General features: G+C 37.7%; 1 protein-coding gene across 3 annotated transcripts in view; it reads right to left on the reverse strand.

The window, feature by feature from the left end:
• Positions 1-18,697, reverse strand: part of lrch2 (leucine-rich repeats and calponin homology (CH) domain containing 2) — a 63,698-nt gene that overhangs the window by 13,181 nt on the left and 31,820 nt on the right. For all 3 annotated transcript variants that reach the window (XM_056746378.1, XM_056746380.1, XM_056746379.1), the window contains 4 exons: positions 17,830-17,898; positions 15,675-15,734; positions 11,979-12,027; positions 6,487-6,627 (listed from right to left, as the gene is read on the reverse strand). In XM_056746378.1, coding sequence (XP_056602356.1) covers positions 6,487-6,627; positions 11,979-12,027; positions 15,675-15,734; positions 17,830-17,898 — 319 coding nt within the window. The remainder of the gene's footprint in view (positions 1-6,486; positions 6,628-11,978; positions 12,028-15,674; positions 15,735-17,829; positions 17,899-18,697) is intronic.

The raw sequence follows: 18,697 nt of genomic DNA on the forward strand, positions 1-18,697 counted from the left end.
GTGTGCAGATAATACTACAGCACATATACAGTGACCTGAATACTGATAACACTATTTATTCGCAAATATTTGCAATCCAGTCTGTGAAAATCCAGCTAAAGTCATTTTTGGTGATTTACTGTTTTCCATATTCAATCATGCTACGCAATCTAAAGAACATTTCGAGATAATGAATGTCTTTAAAATTGAAGTCATTTGATGTCAGTCAATGGTTGATGTTTGTTGGATCAGTGTGAATGAGAATTTAGAATGTTGGTGTTTTTGTTTGATCAGTTTAGATTTGCCCTCCATCATTTCGGAAGCCATCTTTCAGTATTTTTGTGAAAAATAATAAAACTTTGTTTCAACAAAAGTTCCATATCTATCATGTTAAAATGACAATTTGAGTATGGAAATTTAAATATATCATAAAATCTATTGTTTACAGCAGTGGCTCTCAAACTTTACAGATCAAGTACCACCTTTAATAAAATGTGTTGTTCCAAATAACACCTAAAGACCACCATAGAAAATCACACGAATAAACATTAAAATTAATAGAAGTGCTTTGAACATTATATATAAATATTTGTATACTTAAACATCAAGAGAACAGCTGTATGTGAGAGACTTACTGGAATGGCTCGTCAATGTGGTGCATCAAAACTAAATCACAACACGCGCTTCATTGATTTAACCTTGAGTAGATGCAGACGAGTGTTGAATTAGCACTTTACAGTAATAACAACAGCTTTAAACAGCGGTTCAAGTGCAGAAATACATAAGAAGCTTAATTTTGCACACAGCTCATTGGAAGAGAGAGAGTGAGAGACGCACAAGCGTCTGTCTGCTCCTGCTCAGTGTCTGAGCTGCCTGTCACACGCCTGAATTACATCGACCAATAATAGATAAACAATAATTAATACAACTGTATTAAAATTGCACATAGGCTATTTGAGATTTATTCCGTATTAATTGATCATATATTATACATTTTGCATTGTATTTAAAACACAAAATGAATATACAGTTTTTAATTCTCATTTATCCCCCAAACACAGAGGATGCGAACCCAGTGAAACCTCATTTTCTCTATTCATATTCTTGATTGCTTCCCCCTGTCATGCATAAGAAGTGGGAAATGTCCTATTTGTCAATTCAGCTGTGCTGTAATAGTGGGATTATAACACCTAGTCCCATTAAGCGAATCGTGTCACGTACCACCAGCGGTCTCTTTGCGTACCACAGTTTGAGAACCACTGGTTTATAGCAATAAACACACTATTTTCATCATTTTTTGGACTTAAACTATTATGATCCTCCTAATCTCACAATAAGAATAATGTCCTTTCCTGTAGCTCAGTGGTAAGAGCATGGCGCTAACAATGAAAGGTCGTGGGTTTAATCCCAGGGAATTGCACATATTTAGTAACAAAATGTATAGGATAATTTAATGTCGCTCTAGCGTCTGACAAATGCATAACTGTTAAATGTAATGTAAAATAGTGTTATTAACCTGTGGTAATATTTGGGTAATATTTTTGCTAAGTAAGTGCGTTATTAGTGTTTAAAGAATAAAAACAATTTACTATCACTCGGAGTGAAAAGTGTTGACTTGTGATTTATTTAGGTTCCCAGTAGTGATAAAACGGTGAATTTACTGTAACACTGTAATTATGTGATTTTTGTTTAATCAAAGTGATGCATTTTTGAAGAAACCTACCCACATCTACGGAGTGATAAAAAACGAACACATGAAGAAAAAAGAATACGGTTTCTTTTGTTTAAAAGGTGAGACTCTGTTCTTTCATTTGACATATTGTCCATATATTCTATACAGAAAATGTACTGTGAGCCATTAAAGTTGGCTGAAAATGTAAAAACCGCTGGCGTAGGCTGGCAACTTTTTTTTAAAGAGGCTGGTGGCTAATGAGTCAAGCCATGATAAATGTATAAAGAGAACGATATCAAATAACAAAACAATTAGTTTTGCTGATTTTGAACAGATTCCTCGAATCTCAGCAGTCTACCAGTAAGTTGTTCCGCTTACTATTGTTGTTGCCCTCAAATATTTCTATTTTTAACAGTAAAACTTTATAGTTATGCTTGTCATCCTTGATGTGAACATGCCTTTATCCAGGATGTGACCAAGCATAATTTGAACACACAACAATTTAACACGGTTTTATCTAAATTTACTGATTCCGCATCTTGGCCAAACACTGAGGCAAGCACAATGACAAGCTTCGGATTGCTGCAAGATTGCAATTGCTGTTTATATGATAAGATATCACATAGACAAAACAAAAGTGAAAAATTCCTTATCAGCTAAGTATCGTCTGCAGCGGTCAGAAACAAGTGAAAGAACAGCACACTCACTGCGATGGATAAGATGTTCTGGGAACTCACAATCAATTCACAGTGAATTCAGTCTACAATGACAAAAATGTGTTTGTGTGCATAAAGTATTCTTGATTGGACATGTCTTTGTGTACCTAATACATCCAAATCATACCAAATCTCTCTTTTCACTATCAAAATTACTGAGCATCCTTTTATCTGGCCTAGTGCTTCATGGAACCTGTTTGAGTGAAAAAGGGAGTCTTTTGTGACAGGTAAGGGAAATTCCCTCAGAGATTCTTCTGATATGATATCAATTTCTGTGCGCACAGCAAAATTCACACATTGAAAGGCTGCAAGTCCTGCTTTACTCCAGATTTGACTATACACTGAAGAGACTTTATCCGATATCTCGCTCTGGATGAATGGCTATCACCTGCAGCTGAATCTTACAAAAACAGAATTGCTTGTAATCCCGGCCAACACAAAGACGCATCACAACCTTTCCATTCAAGTGGGCTCATCAACCATCACATCTTCCAGAAAGGCAAGAAACCTGGGAGTGGTGATTGATGATCATTAACTTCACAGATCAAGTTGCCAGCAATGCCCGGTCCTGTAGATTCATCCTCTACAACATTAGGAAAATTAGACCCTTCCTATCTGAGCATGCTACGCAAGTCTTCGTACAGGCTCTTGTCCTGTCCAGACTGGACTACTGCAATGCGCTACTGGGTGGACTTCCAGCTTGCACAACAAAACCTCAACAGATAATCCAGAATGCTGCGGCAATAGTTATTTTTAATGAACAGAAGAGAGCACACGTCACTCCTCTATGCATTCAGCTACATTAGCTCCCTATAGTCGCTCGCATCAATTCAAGACTCTGCTCCTGGCCTACAAGACCACCAGTGGTTAGGCACCCCCTTATCTTCACTCGCTATACAGATAATACCCGCCAGATCCCTATACTCTGAAAATGAATGATGTCTTGTGGTGCGTTCAAATAAAAGCAACGTACTCTCACGTAACCTCTACGGATCGGTTCCACCTATGTGGAATGATCTGCCCGCTGCTACAAGATCTGCAGATTTTGTAGCCATCTTTAAGAAATGTCTGAAAACACATCTCTTCCGTCAACACCTGACTGATCAGTTCTGACTTCTATTTCTTCTCTACTCTTTAAAAAAACTAACTAACTTAGCTCTGTATACTGTGTTAGGTTATATGAGACCAGTCTTCTTTTTTTGATTGCACTTATGCTTTTGTTGTACTTATGTTGTGCCCATTTGCTTCTATTGTTTACCCCTCCTGTAAGTCGCTTTGGATAAAACCATCTGCTAAATGACTAAATGTAAATGTAATGTAAATGTAAACAAGGCAGTGTTCGGATCACTTTGCAGCTAAATTCAATTTTGTTTATATAGTGCTTTTCACAATGTGCATTGTTCCAAAGCTGCTTTACAGGAGAAAATAAGAAAAACACAAAAAAGGTTGAACACAGCAAAGTGCATGGTGTTCATAGAACAAGCAAGATCATTCTAGTAAATAATATCTAATAAATCCAGTCTCCCGGTGGTTTATTTAGCATATTATGCATTAAGTGAAAGCTTGGTTGTAAAGATGTCTTTAATCTAGATTTAAATTTGGAGAGTGTTTCTGACCCTCCTGAAATTTCAGAGTTTAGGTTCTACATATGAGAAAGCTCTATCCCCTTTGGTGGATTTAGTTATTGTAATTTTTATCAAAAGTTTGCAGTTTTGAGATCTGAGAGAGCGTGATGGGTTGTAATGCGATAGAAGCTCTTTTATGTGGGAAAGGGCTAAACCGTTTAGGGCTTTAGAAGTAATTAAAAGACCTTTAAAGTAAATATGATAATTAATGGGTAACCAGTGAAATGATGATAACATTGGGGTTATGTGATCGTATTTTCTGGACCTGGTTAGAACATTTAAGTTATGGATTTCAGATTTCACGTCAGGAGAGTGAGGCGAGTTAACAGACAAAACGATGACGGAAGATTTGGTTTCAAAGCGAAATGTAAAAGCGCCCATTTGGAAATATCTTGGATTTAAACCCAATGCCATCAGGGAACCTGAAAACATTAATGAGGCAACCTGTAAACTTTGCCTGATGAAGGTGGTAGAATCCGGAGGAAACACTGTGAATTTACACTCGTTTCAGCAGTGGTTTTTCGTCTCGTTGATAAACGCACCTTATTTAACGTAAAGTTTTTTATATTCGTTTGCTTCTTATTTGATGGCTGCACGGTGTGTGCAGTGGTTATTCGTTTTGTTGATAAAGGCACTTCATTTAACGTGAATGTGTTAAAAATTGTTCTTAACTGTTTTTTTTGCATGATAGATGTGCAGTGATTATTCGTCTTGCAATAAAAATGTGCTTTGCCTTGCCTTACAGTAAGAATGTCACTAAAGCTTTGTAGGATCTGGTCGGAACACAGGTTACCATTTGGTATCGTAAAACACAACAAGCTCTCAGCATGGCTCTAACCGGTGCCAACGAGTCTGGTCCAACTGCCCTATCTTACCACCTTCATCACTGACCAGGACGGTTTCCAATGCCATCCCCTGGTCTTCAAAGGAGGTTCGTGGGGGAGTATAGGGCTGTTCACCAAAGTGAAAAAAGCCATGTGGCCCCCAGAGACTGAGAACCTCAAATTCTTCCAAAAAGGATGGCTCTTTCTCTCTCCTTAGCCACAAAAGAATGGTCTGAAGTATATATACATGTACAGTATCTCCACATTGTATGCTTGTCCCCCATGTTATTCTGACTCACCTATCACCTCAAAGTCATGTGTGCTTAGTTGTATTCTGTTTATATTTACATTCTTGTACAAACTACAGGTCAATGTACCTTCATGTTTCATATCTAAATGTTTCCCTCTTCATTCCTTAAAAGATGGTGCATAGCACAGTAAAGTTATACCATAAACATTTTATGTTATTCTAAGGCTATTACAGCTCCAAACTTCCAGACAACCATAAATGCAAATGAGCTAGTGACCCGGACAAAGAAACATGTTTTCGCACCCAAAATCATCTCATCACATTGGATCACCCACCTTGGAGGCGCGTGACGCCCCAAGGGTTAAAACATCTGTGCACAGAAGAAACCACGCTCGCTCGTATTCGCTCTCTCGTGTTCGTTCACCCTCTCGAGACCTTTCTCTCTCCTTGAAAACAGCTACTTCCAGCAGTTTGCTTTGGCTAAGTTCGTTCCCCTTCGTCAGCCAATCCGGCTCTAAGAAAGAATCCGACGGACTCATATACGCTCTGCTGATCACTCGCTGGACGAGTGCATTTAGTTTGTCGCTATTATTAATTCGGCAAAGTGTAGATATGGTCTATCACAATTAATTATACCTATTTTACTGTGTGTAAATTCCTAGTTTTCCCACAGATTGTTGTGACACCACCACCTCGACCAACCGGACGTGGCTAATGCATATAATAGTAGCTTGGTGAGGTAAACTCATTTAGACCCCTTTTAATTTTAAATCACATACAGTGCAGTTAACCCACACAACGCAGTTAACAATGAACTGAATAACCAATATACCAATGTTTAAGATTGAGTATACTCAAAGTGTAAAAAGCTGAAACTTCACTTCACTGACAAAATGCAGTTTTTGTGATTTTTGTAGTGGCAGATGCAGATGCAAGCAGCTCATACACAATGGACTCGCTTACATAATTCACAACCGGCATTGACTCATACAGAAGCAATATGGCCCCTTTAAGGAGGCGTAGCCTGGATTGTGTTCCCGTTGTGTTCTAGTGTTATGTGGAGTTTTTTTATTAAACGGGCTGCGTCGCCGTTGTTATCAGACGCTGTTTCCTCATATTTCTTTTGCTAGCACAAGTGCTACAACAGCTTAAAACCAGACGACACATGTAGTCTGAGAGGCCACAGCTTTCTGCTTCCCTTCTCTCTGCAAAAAATCTGACAATTGCGTGTGAGACCACAAGCCAAGATTGGGATTGGGAAGATATATAGTAAGCACGTCACATGGAAGCGATGTTAATCTTGTCTCTTCTAAAGCATCAAAACATCTCCAACTTTTTGGCTTGGGACATTTTTACAGGCTGATGTAGACCGACAGGGACCAGCGTGAGAAAGACTTTTAAGTGTGTGTGTAACGATTACCTTCAGGTAGTCCTTCCTCAAGTATTTGTTTCTTCTGCGGTCCTCATTCTGGTTGAGCACAGGAGGAATCTCCGGCCATCTTGGTTCAGGGTCGCTGCTTTCCGATTTTAAACTCCCATCAAATGAGCAAGAGGTAGAGGGCTGAGGGCACAATAAAAACATTACAGTCAATGTGTGTGTGTGTTAAAAGTGTGGATGTTTCTTGTTCAATGGTGCAGGGATAATGAAATGAATGAGGATGAGGGGACATGTGAGGAGAAAAGTGACCTCAAAGAAAGCTTCATTATCTTAATTATTGAGATATGTCTCCTTCAGAAATTAAAAGACAAACAAAAAACACGAAATATAAAGGCATTTATCAGAAACGGGATGGCACATTGACAAATCCTTTTTTTTATCTTTGGATATGTTTAGAGTTATCAGGGCCAAAAGAATTTATGATATCATTGTTATAAGAGAGCGATATGAGAGTAGATAGTATTGTCTCATCAGTATTGCATTCATACTGCCTCCTTTCCGAAGCAAACCGCACTCCAGCCCAACTTTTCCAACCAGGGGTGCGTTTCCATAACAAATATATACAGTACATTTATGCATTTGGCAGATGCTTTTATCCAAAGCGACTAACATTGCATTAACCTATACATTTATACTTGAGTATGTGCAATCCCCTGGGATCGAAACCACAACCTTGCGTTGTTAACGCAATGCTCTTACCACTGAGCTACAGGAAAGCTCCCTGGTTAACCACCATAGTAACAATGTTTCCCGAAACCGTACTAACCCCGTAGAAGATCCATTATTTGAACCAAGTTGGTTCAGCAATCTAGTTGATGACACCACACAGGTGTGGAATAATAACGTCTACTCATATATACGTTCAGATCGAATTAATGTCAAATTCTTGCTGTAAATAACATACATTGCATTTAAGTACTACTTTTGTTATTCAAATTTTTCTCTTTTGTTTTATTTCCCGACATTTAATTCATTTATATGTGTCCTTCTACATCATTCCTACCAGGGATTCCCCAGGGTCCTGGAGCACACATGCGCACTTCTATTTTCTTGAAACAGCGCGTCTATTTTCTTGAAAAACAAAAAGACGTAAAACTGAATTCATATATATTCAGAATGATGGGTATTGAATGCGCGGCATGTTTCTTGCTTACTTTAATCAAAAGCTTGATGCATGTAAGTCTACATGTCATAATAATAAGGAACGATGCTTCTAACCACAGCGCTAGATGCTGCTTGCGATTGATCATTGGAAGGATGGTTTTGGGAAACAAGTAAATCGTTGAACGACGGAACGACGGAACTTGTGACAATAGTTGGCTAACAATGCTTTTTGGTAACACACCCCAGGCCAGGGCGCAAAAAAGTAAACCACGCCCGAGCGTGGTTGCGAGTACACACTAGTCAATCGAACCAGGTGTCAAACGCACCCAGGCACTGTTTGATTTGGACAGTGGGAGTAGGTCCTTATTCGGCTGATAAATCACATTTAGATTCGCATAATAGGACTAGGTGTTATAATCCCACTATTTCAGCACAGTTGAATTGCCGAATAGGACATTTCCCACGCCTTATGCAGGGAGAAGCAGTCAAGAATATGAATAGAGGAAAGGAGGCCCAAGGTTTCACTGGTTTCACCATGGGAGGGGCTCCTGCTAGTCTCGTTGCAAAATTGCTTACATGGATTTTGTTGAGATTTACCAAATTATCCGACCTCCTCACTCACTTTCTTCCAAACAAGATTATTTTTATTTCCGTTTCGATAAAAGTAAGTAGATGTTTCGTACACCTCCGGGTATCCATATACAGAGACAATGATTTTGTGCACCATTGTAGTGTCGCATTTCTCCCTCCGCTCGCTACGTCGTAATCACGTCACTACTAGAGCAAGCTCCTGATTGGTTGACAGGGCAGAATTTTCAACTCGCGCGATTTGCTTGAATCACGCGCTACGCGCATCCAACGCCCATTTACGCCACCTCATTCTCGCAAATCGCCCCACAGGATGTCCTATCGTGTCTTTGCATTCACTTAATATGAAAAATCCCTTGCGCTTAACGCATCATTCGCGTTTGGTGGGAACGCTGTATAAGGAAGGCAAACATTTTAATGGGTGCTGAATTATTTATAATATTTGAACATTAAAAAAACCAAACTTCAAAATGTTTTTAAACGAAGCTTCTTTTGCAGGAAGAGTAAATGTATTATTTTGTGTATAATTCATTTTTTTTCACACTATGTTGCTCATAAAGATTAATGTTAACTGAACTAATAGTTTTAAGTGTGTTCAAACTATTTTACACTTGAAAATTGCCAGCATGCATTGTAGCATGTAACGTTATGTGGTTAATAATATTAAGACGGATTATTGTTATTGTGTTGGCTGACTTGATTGTCACCATGATTGTTGTTTGTGTCATAAGTGTTGATATCTAATGTCTATGGTTACTGACCAATGTTTTGGTCTTTTGTAAGTGTAAAATAACAAACTTATGTTTTTAATTATTTTAGTTTTTAATTATTTTAAATGAGTTCAGCTGAGTTCAAAGAAATGTGACATTGAGTTAGGTAAACTACTTTGCCCAAACGTTGAGTAAACTTAAAAAAATGTCCTGATAAAAAATATTTCTCTACCTCAAACTTTTTTACATTATGCAGTATTAACACAATATTGATTATCATGTTTTAAAAAAATAGTTATCGTCTATTCCGGTATATTAGGCACCAAAATAGTTTGATTTAAATAGCAAAGGAAATTATTACTATAACCAATACAGATTCGTACTACATGTTTTACCTCTCGACCAAAACGGAGACAAATTATGTCCACCAATAAGATGCAATTAATTTCCCAAAAAATGTCCTGGTCCACCATGTATTTAAACTTGTGCATGAGTATCAGCATTCACATATATGCAATTTGGTTACAGTGGAAGGAATGCGTTTAAAGCATATACATACACATATGTAACCAGCAGTGGTAGAAAGTAACAAATTACACTCAAATTACTGTAATTTAGTATTATTTTCAGGAATTACACTTTTTGCGTCACACAGATTTCAAGACATCTTCCGCCAATTTAGTTTAGTCACGGAGGATGAACATGTGCGGCAATTAGGGCGCGAATCAAATGGCAGTTTTGCGCACTTGAAAGTCACTGCTGGAAAGGGACACAATACGAAGGCCCTTCCGAGATATGGAGAAACATGGAGTTCCTGTATTACTTAGTTCGCCAAGTTTCATCCAAACGGCTATATCATGAGATGAATTTTCCATCTCTCTCCAAAGTCTCTACATCAAGTGCTCTGCCCTTATAAGTGAGTAGGGAACATATGCGATAGGACGAATGCGAAAAAGTTTCGCAACATGTTGTAAATAACCTTCAGTTTCTTGCACAGTTCGATCGATTCGCTTAAACAAGACGTCATTACATCGAAAGAAGCCGCAGGGATTACTTTTAAATTGACTCTGTCTGTATTTTGAATTTTTAAAGACATGAACCATGAAAAACAATGGACCACAACTCCAGGGAAAAATCTTTATTGTTCTAGCTAAGAAAAAATGTCACACACATGTTGGATGTGTGTGAGGTTGAGTAATTGATCAGCCAGCTCTACAGATATGACTGCTAATGCTAATCCACTGTGTAGTAGAGTAGGCGGGGCGAGACCGTGGTTCAAGTCCGGTGAGTAATTGTGAATGAGCGCCAGCTGTGCACACACCGGGCTCGAATCACGTAGGAGATGGGAGCATATAAAAGGAACGAGCGACCGGACCGTCGAGGAGAGAGGACCAGGCCCGAACATATGTTAAGTTTATATTTATGGTCTTGTGTATTTGTATTTATGTTTATGTTTTGTTCGTCGGCGGTCGTCCGTGAGGGGCCGCCGGCTGTTATATTACTTTATTAAATGTTTAAAATGTCTTCCGGTTCCCGACTCCTACCTTCCATGTCTGAATCTTATTACACAGTGCAATTTAGGGTACAAATGTTTTGCATTTTTTTGCATGCAGTATTTGTGGCTTTTATTTATTCATTTATGCATTGGTTTGGCCTAGTACACATGATTGAACAGTGTTGGAAGTGCATAAATTGTTTTAACTGGAAAACTGAGCTCATAATAGACAGACGAACAGAACAACACATTGAATGTATATTTCGTCCGAGTTGAATCCAGTTATATGTTTTATCAGTAAGGTAAATATGTGTTTTGTTAAAAGTAGGTATTTTATATATAAATCTCCAATTTTGATTATTAATAATTATTCTTAATTCATTAAATGACACCGCCTAAAACGTAACGAGTAACTAGTACTCTGAGTAGTTTTTGAGTAATTTTTACTTTTACACAATTACTTTTTTAACACCAGTACTTTTACTGGTAATTGAGTACAATTTCAGCAATGTAACAGTACTTTTACTTAAGAACACATTTCCAGTACTCTTTCCACTACTGGTAACCAGCAGAACTCCACATACTTTACCGCAATTACTTTTTATGATTATAAATGCATTTACACAACCACTTTTTTTGGTACTTTCTAGGACTGTGTTGTTTCTAGGACACCAGTTTCACACACCGGACACATACATTCTGAATGCGGGAGCTCAAGTTCTGGAGCTTTTTCTGTGATATTGAGCTGTTTTCCAATATTCCCATACAGATAAATGTATCTTGCAGACGATTTAGAAAAGTAAAATGCATTTTTAAACAACAAGATTGAGTAGAGTCCGCCCACAGATGCCGAACAGTGCCACGGGCGTGTGTACACCCATTGAAACCAATGCGATTTATAAGTTCTTTTAATGTCTGAATACTGAGCTCATAATGTGGAATATACACTAGCTTAAGCTAGTTCACTAGAATCTTTATGAATCAGTCCTGTTCATCTTCCTTATAAAAGCAGGATTAACATGGGAATCCTGTTGAACAATTCTTTGCAGGATGCAGAATTCAAAAGTTTGTCAAAATAAAATGTGATTGAGTATGACAGAACGCACATCTGTCTGTGAGTGCCATGAAACAAGCTAGGTACACTCTTAAAAATTGAAAGTTCTTAAACGGTTCTTCACACCGATGCCTTTGAAGAATCTTTACTGGTTGCACAAAGAACAATTCAGTCGAAGGTTATCTAGAGGACCATGGCTTTCTTAACTTTTTATAATCTGAAGAACCTTTTTGGCCACAAAGAACCTTTTGTGAAACAGAGACGTTCTTTTGAGGTTAAAGGTTTTTTGTTGAAGGATTTTGAAGACGAAAAATTTTCTTCTATGGCCTCGTGAAAAAACATTGTTTTGTGTATTATGAACATTATGTGTAATATGAACATTTTGCGTTACTCAGCCTCTGTGCCTGTTTTTTAACTCAAGACTTAAACATACAGTTGTACAATGTAGACAAAAAGTACAGTTCCATCATACTGACTAGTCATTTTTTATGCATTTGTCATGAGCATTTGTGTGTGTTTTTACCTGTCCACTGAGAGCAGACGCTGAGCTGCTTCCCTCATCTAGAGATGCACTAGAAAAACAAAAGATTGGTATAAGTCTTCAATATAACTATTGTTCATTTGAACAACTTCATCCTCAACATAGAAAGCATAAGTAAACAACCAGAATACAAATCAACAGAACACAATTCTGGGACGGGTATGCGTGTGTTTTTCTTCACTAATCTCTGTCTCATCTGTCTCCGACAGGCTACAGTACTGTAATAACTAAATCTTTATTCGACTGCATTCTGTGAGAACCTGTGCTGAATGTGACCCGACACACTGATAAAGAATTTTCGCTGGTACTTCAAAAATGGGGTCAACAGCAGTCTCAACCTCAAAAGGAAAGCCTGCATGTGCATGTTGTGTGTTTACATTCTATATAAACCATTGACAAATGTGTCACAAACAATGTAGTTACGGTAGACTTCAATACAAAGCTTCACAGAAACATTTCCGATATGTTTCCTGAACCATATTATCATATTCTCATAATACCCTGTCAGAATCATACATATAGGGGCATTGATGTTTACATATTGAGAACCTGTGACGTAAAACCTGACACTACAAAAGCCTTTTTCTTAAGAAAATATTTATACTTTATAAATGTGAAAACCAAAAGCAAATGTACAACGCATAACTTAACACAAGCAAGTTATGCATCTCAATGCAGTCTCATGGCAGTTCCTGACAGTCATGGGTTAGAATCTAAAAAAGAATTCATGTTCATTCATTTTGGTATAATTAAAACTTTTAGGTGTGAAGCTCTTTTTTGATGTGTGCTGACTTAATGTTGATAATTATTTTAGCTTATTATTGTGTGTAATTTAATCCCAAAAATGTTTGTTCATGTGTTTACGACAATATTTAAGTTGCAGTAACTAGAAGTAATTGGATAGATAACTTAATTATTCCACACCAATTGAGTTCCGGATTTTAAAGACTCCTTCCAAACCATGTAACATATGTGAACAAGTTCAAACTCTGTGTCAGTTGTTTGAAAAGCGTAAAATAAATTTTGTTCCATGTTCAATTATCTTATCATAAAGTTGAGGTTACATGACTGATGCTTGTTGTATCAAAGTATAGCATTGCTAAGGATCTCCATTTCCCATCATGCTTTGCATGGTACTGGATAATGACAGGTAATGTAGATATACAGTGTTATTTTAGGGATTTTTATCATGATGAGAATAGCATGAGACTTAATCATTTTAATATTCAGTTTTCACAGCATTTAAAAGGGTTTTAGTTATGTTAGTGGTTTTGGTACTACTTAATAGGAGGAACTAATGCAGAACAAATGGTTAGTGCTGCATTAACACTGTAGTCATTGCTGATAACTAATAAGGAAGAAAGATTAACAAATTAGTAGGTAACAGCATACCAATTATAGAGTAAGTAACAAATAGTTACTTATAACTTATTTAATAGTCATTAATTACAACTAAACGCTGTATGTCTCCTGCAGAACTATACAATTACTAAGACCCATTTAAAATAACTATCCATGAACTGGTCTACTCATTTACAGTTATACATAATTTTGCCAGCCTATTAAAGATACATGTTTGGTATTACACCGTCTCTACACCGGACGCGACAGGCCAGATCCAGTGTGGACAAATGTAAAATCATAATGGGTTCTAGCGCGTTTTTAATGTTTTTTTTGTCGTGTTGCATCGTCCCGGTTGCGTCCAGTGTAGACACGGTGTTAGAATAATAATATAAATAGTGTAACTTCATTTGAACAAATTATTTTGGGAATTTCGAAAAATTCTCAATACAAAGATCTTTTTTATTTAAATCGATTCAAAACATATCAATCTATTGTGCTTCTAAACCAAATATAGTAAAACAATAATAATCCCCCTCTTAAGCACTGTATTGTCAATAATGTTTATGTGGTAAAACTGGAAGTTTTTCTTGTCAATCAATCGTTACGGTATTTAACCACAAATAATGCACTGTTACTTTAAGGGGAGGGGCATGAACATATATATATATACCACAAACCCTAAAACCACATGCGCAAAGGTTACTTTTGCTAAAATGAACACGCCTTTTACCGGGTGGCAAAAGCTCAGCATAACCCTGGCCCTTCACCTAACATCACAGACGCAAAGCCAAATCATAATAAAACGTATAAATGAGATCATACACATTACCTCGTAAAATAGGTACGAATTCCCATCCGATAGGGAGGAATTCATGTACATGAACACAAATCAATAGATTTTTTTTTGACAATGTCCCAAACTGCCATGAGACTGTGTTAGCCATGGTGAAGAATGTCATGTTAAAGATTTTCATCTTACTCTTTGACATCATCTTTTTCATCTCTACCTTCTCTCTTGCTTAATTCGGTATTTCAAAGAGTATATTTTAGAACTGGGGAGGTAAAAAGGCATTTTCTACACAAGGACCAAAGTCCAGCACATCTTCCTTTCTTCCTTTCCGTACCCTAAGAGTATGGCTACATGTTTTAATATTCCTAAAATTCATGACTTAGATAGTTCAGCTGTGTTTTAATAGAGCTGAAGCTAAACTATCCCTCCAGGACACGAGTTTGACGCCCATGGTTCAGAATAATGGCATTAGCTTTAGTTTCCAATAGCTGTGAAACACCAGTATCAGCAGACAGGAATAATGTATTACTTGAGAGATGAAAGAAAACCGCCAACTAGTAGGGCATTTTGCTAGATTGTTCTGTGCTCAATTTTCGGACTAAGGTTCAGATCAAGATCAAGATCAAGATTCCGTTTCCAAATGAAAAACAACCTTTAAGTTCAACAGAGTTCTTCAAAAATCAGATCTTAGAAAACAAGTGTCGTGAAGACATGCCATGAGGGGAATGGAACGTGCCAAATGTGGAAATTAAGCAATGTCATGGTCTGTGGAAAAAAACTTTAAATAAATTACGTAGGTATATTCAGTACACACCTGTCACTACTTGTTTAACTGTAAAACATCTAAAGCTTCCCACCTTTCACCAACTCCCAGTCTAATCCAAACAGGGTGTATCCATGACCAACAGAGATCTTAAGATACTGAGATCATGCAGGTTCTCCACCCAAACTTGGTTAAATATTTTCAGTTGTTGCGTGCACGTAATGGTCTTTAAAAAAAATGTAAAGGTATGGTATAGCTATAGACCAGTTTTTAAGACGTATACAGTGGTCCAGAAGGACTTCCGGTTTCATTTTTTGTTCTATTTTTTTTTAAATAAAATCTGACATTTGATAACACCTTTAATATATTTGTTTACAATATCTAAAAAATATAAAAAATTTAATTGGTTTTAAATGTTGTGTTGGTTGTATTTTGTTAAAACCTTTGTGTCCTTTTTAAAAACTGAAACAGGAAGTTCTTCTGGACCAGCGTTGTTCACCTCTTTCAAAGCATTCTATAACATATGTATATTATATATAACTATTATAATTATATATGCAGTTCAACAGTTCATATGCAGACAAAATTCTGCAAGTATGAAAACTACTGTATATGAATAAGACTCCCTACCTTTTACACCTAAGCAAGTCACAATGTTATTAATGTGTAATAGTTGTATTGTTTTGCAATGTTATTGTGATTATCGTTGTTGCTATGAAGCAGTGTTATAAAAGATGCATGTGGATGCATTTGTGAATTAGGATAATGTGCATCACAATACCTTCTAACAGTCTGAGATGGAGATCTTGATTTTGTGCTGCTTCCCGAGTGGCTGAGAAATCTGTGAGATCAGAAAAAAACATCAAGTCTTTCATTACAAGTTTCTTGGAAAAGTAGTTGAGCACAACAAGTTTTAATGTGTTTAAGGTGAGGTGTGAAATGTGCGGGATGAAATTCCACCTCATGAAAAAGCACTTGTTATTCACTGAGGTTATACTGCGGAAAGATCAGGTTGAAACATAAATGCACAACAAATGACATCCTGACATGCCCTCGTCTATTTCTATTTCTATTTTAGATAAAACTGTTCTCTGGAAACCTTCAATTGTTTGACTCTTTATAATAATATGCCAAACAAAAGCATTCTGACACTGGGGTCATCTGCTCACGTCTGAGCCTGTCATGATTGCCTATTTAAAAATAACTGTCTAATTTAAAATATGATTCATTGTCTATTTTAGCGCTATTTTATAACGAAATGTCTCGATCATTTAAAATCTAACTATACCCAGATAATGTGTAGCTTTCAAAAATTATACGAACCAAATGATTGGAAAATATTATTTGAATGTAAAAGTAAGTGCAAAGCAAGCATGCTCAACCATTGCACATCTTCTAAAGGTGTGAAATAATTGTGGTTATCTGAAATATCTAAGGTTAAAGGAACACTCCACATTTTTTGGAAACAGGCTCATTCTCCAACTACAGCATTCATTTACCTCTTGTTCAGAAGAGACTGAGAGCCTCTCACAACTGCAGAAGATTACGATACGTGTATGTGGCATAAGGGACACAACGTCTCGTTCCCTCCATCAGGGAACTGAGGTTACATACGTAACCAAGACGTTCCCTTTCTGTCGGTCTCTCGACGTTGTGTCGAGAACGACAGATGGGGTTACCTCTGGTTCTACGGTTCTTAGCGCAAGCAGCACACCCCACAACTCAGGGCAATTGATATGCCAGCGCAGACGGGGGCCCATCCAGCAACCCGCTACTGCGTGCTGCTGCACACTGCACCCCACCCCTGCAGTAAGGCGTCCGTCGTCACCACGACGTGCCTCGTAACCTGCCCGAGGGGGGACCCCCGCTCGGAGAAATGTCATGGAAGACCAAGGGGTTAGAGTGCGTCGGCAGAAGGGGATCATCACCATGCGCCTGCTGCCGGAGGACCAGGTCCCTCTGTGTACACAACAGATCTCGCGAGTGTGCCAAGATATGCCAGTCATCAAGATAGTTTAGTACCCGCATACCTTTTTCCCCAAGGGGAGAAAGGGCGGCTTCCACGATCTTCGTGAAGACTCGTGGAAACAGGGACAGACCGAAAGGGAGGACTCTGTACTGATATGCCTGCCCCTCGAACGCGAACCGCAAGAGCGGCCGGTGTCGAGGGAGGATCGAGACATGAAAGTAAGCGTCCTTCAGGTCGATTGCCACTAACAAATCCTGACACCTGAGAGGTGTCAGGATGCGCCTCATGCCCTCTCACTCTCTCTCATTCTCCCTCTCTTTCTGCGTTTCCTAGCGCGTTTGTGTTTTATGAATTTTTTGTCGTCATTATGTTTACCATGTAGAGTAGAGTTTAATAAAAACAGAGTGATGGCTTCTCCCATTGCATCTCCCTTAAGTTAAAAGTGATTTCTTTATGTGAGGGTTAAGCAACACCAGGTCTGTTATCATAAGTGTGAACGGCCTATAAATCTTTCTAGTTGTGTCCAATTGAACCCAGTCTTAAAAAAACACTAATGAACTATGAAGCGTTCAAGTGATTTTAAATATGTTTAAATAACGTTGTTAATGCTTCTCATTTCCAGTTTTCCATCCTTTATATCCACGAAGACATCTTGCAGCTTTTAACATTTTAAAGTAAAGACAACTGTCTGGCCATCGTGAACTCCACACACATTAAACATCAAATTAATTCAAATTTAAACTGTGTGTTTTCTGTCAGCTGAACCAAAGACCTAAAAATAGTTTCTACATCTAAACATCTACATGTATAGGTTAAAGGTATTCTGGGTAACTGTATCGTCTTTAGTCATGCATTGTTCATGTTGTTTTGCCATTACATCGACACATGCATACTAATATAGGTCCTGAGCCTGAAAGCAAAAATACAGAAAAATACAAAACACATAGACACACATCTCTCCTTCTACCTGTGAGCTCTCCCCGCTGCTCTTCTACGGTGTATTAGACTCTCAGCCCTACATATTAAGGACCGCCTCCTGAGTCACATGTCATGTGCGCACCAATCAAATCCCAGGGTTAGGCAGAGAAGCAAGAAGTGATAGGGAAGGAGATGGAAGAAAAGGAGGAAAATGGTGATTAATTTGTTAGTAAACAGAGGGAATGATCCAGTGCTCGAAGTGGGCCGGTAAGCATTAATGATAAGTAGTGATTAGATCGCTACTACTACAGGGAGGGCGCGCTTATGCTGCGTTCCAGACAACTGCTGTTCCAGAAATACACATCTGGAACAGCACTCAAAGACAGACATGGGACCTCTGAACTCGATCAACCCGATATCAAAAGGCTGACCATTCAAACAGTGTTAAGGGGATTTTAGAAAATCAAATTACAGAGGCCAACATAATGACAGCCAATCCAACTGAAGACAGAGCTTTTAACCAATTAAATTGAATAAGACAAAACTTTATTGTCGGGAGATGGGCGATAACAGATAGACGACCGTATAGAGAGCTGTGAAAAGGCAAATAAAAAAAAAGCCAGGGTTTTAAAATAAAAATAATAAATGGTAAGATTTCAAACTACTTAACTTGCAAATTTTGCTGTTTAAAATTAAAACCAAGGTAGTTTGTCACCTAATGTAAGACTTAACATTTGTTCGACTTGACATATCTAAAACTTGACACGGCTAATTATCACAATTCAATATCAATTATCATATCTAATGAAATGACTATTTATTGGTCAAAATTGTATTTAACATTAAATCAGTTGTATGGCAAATGTTTCCTTTAGTAAATAAATAAGTTGTACAAGCATAATTGCAAAAAACGGTTT

This window comes from Triplophysa dalaica, chromosome 4, assembly GCF_015846415.1.
Source record: "Triplophysa dalaica isolate WHDGS20190420 chromosome 4, ASM1584641v1, whole genome shotgun sequence".
NCBI classification, from domain to species: domain Eukaryota; kingdom Metazoa; phylum Chordata; class Actinopteri; order Cypriniformes; family Nemacheilidae; genus Triplophysa; species Triplophysa dalaica.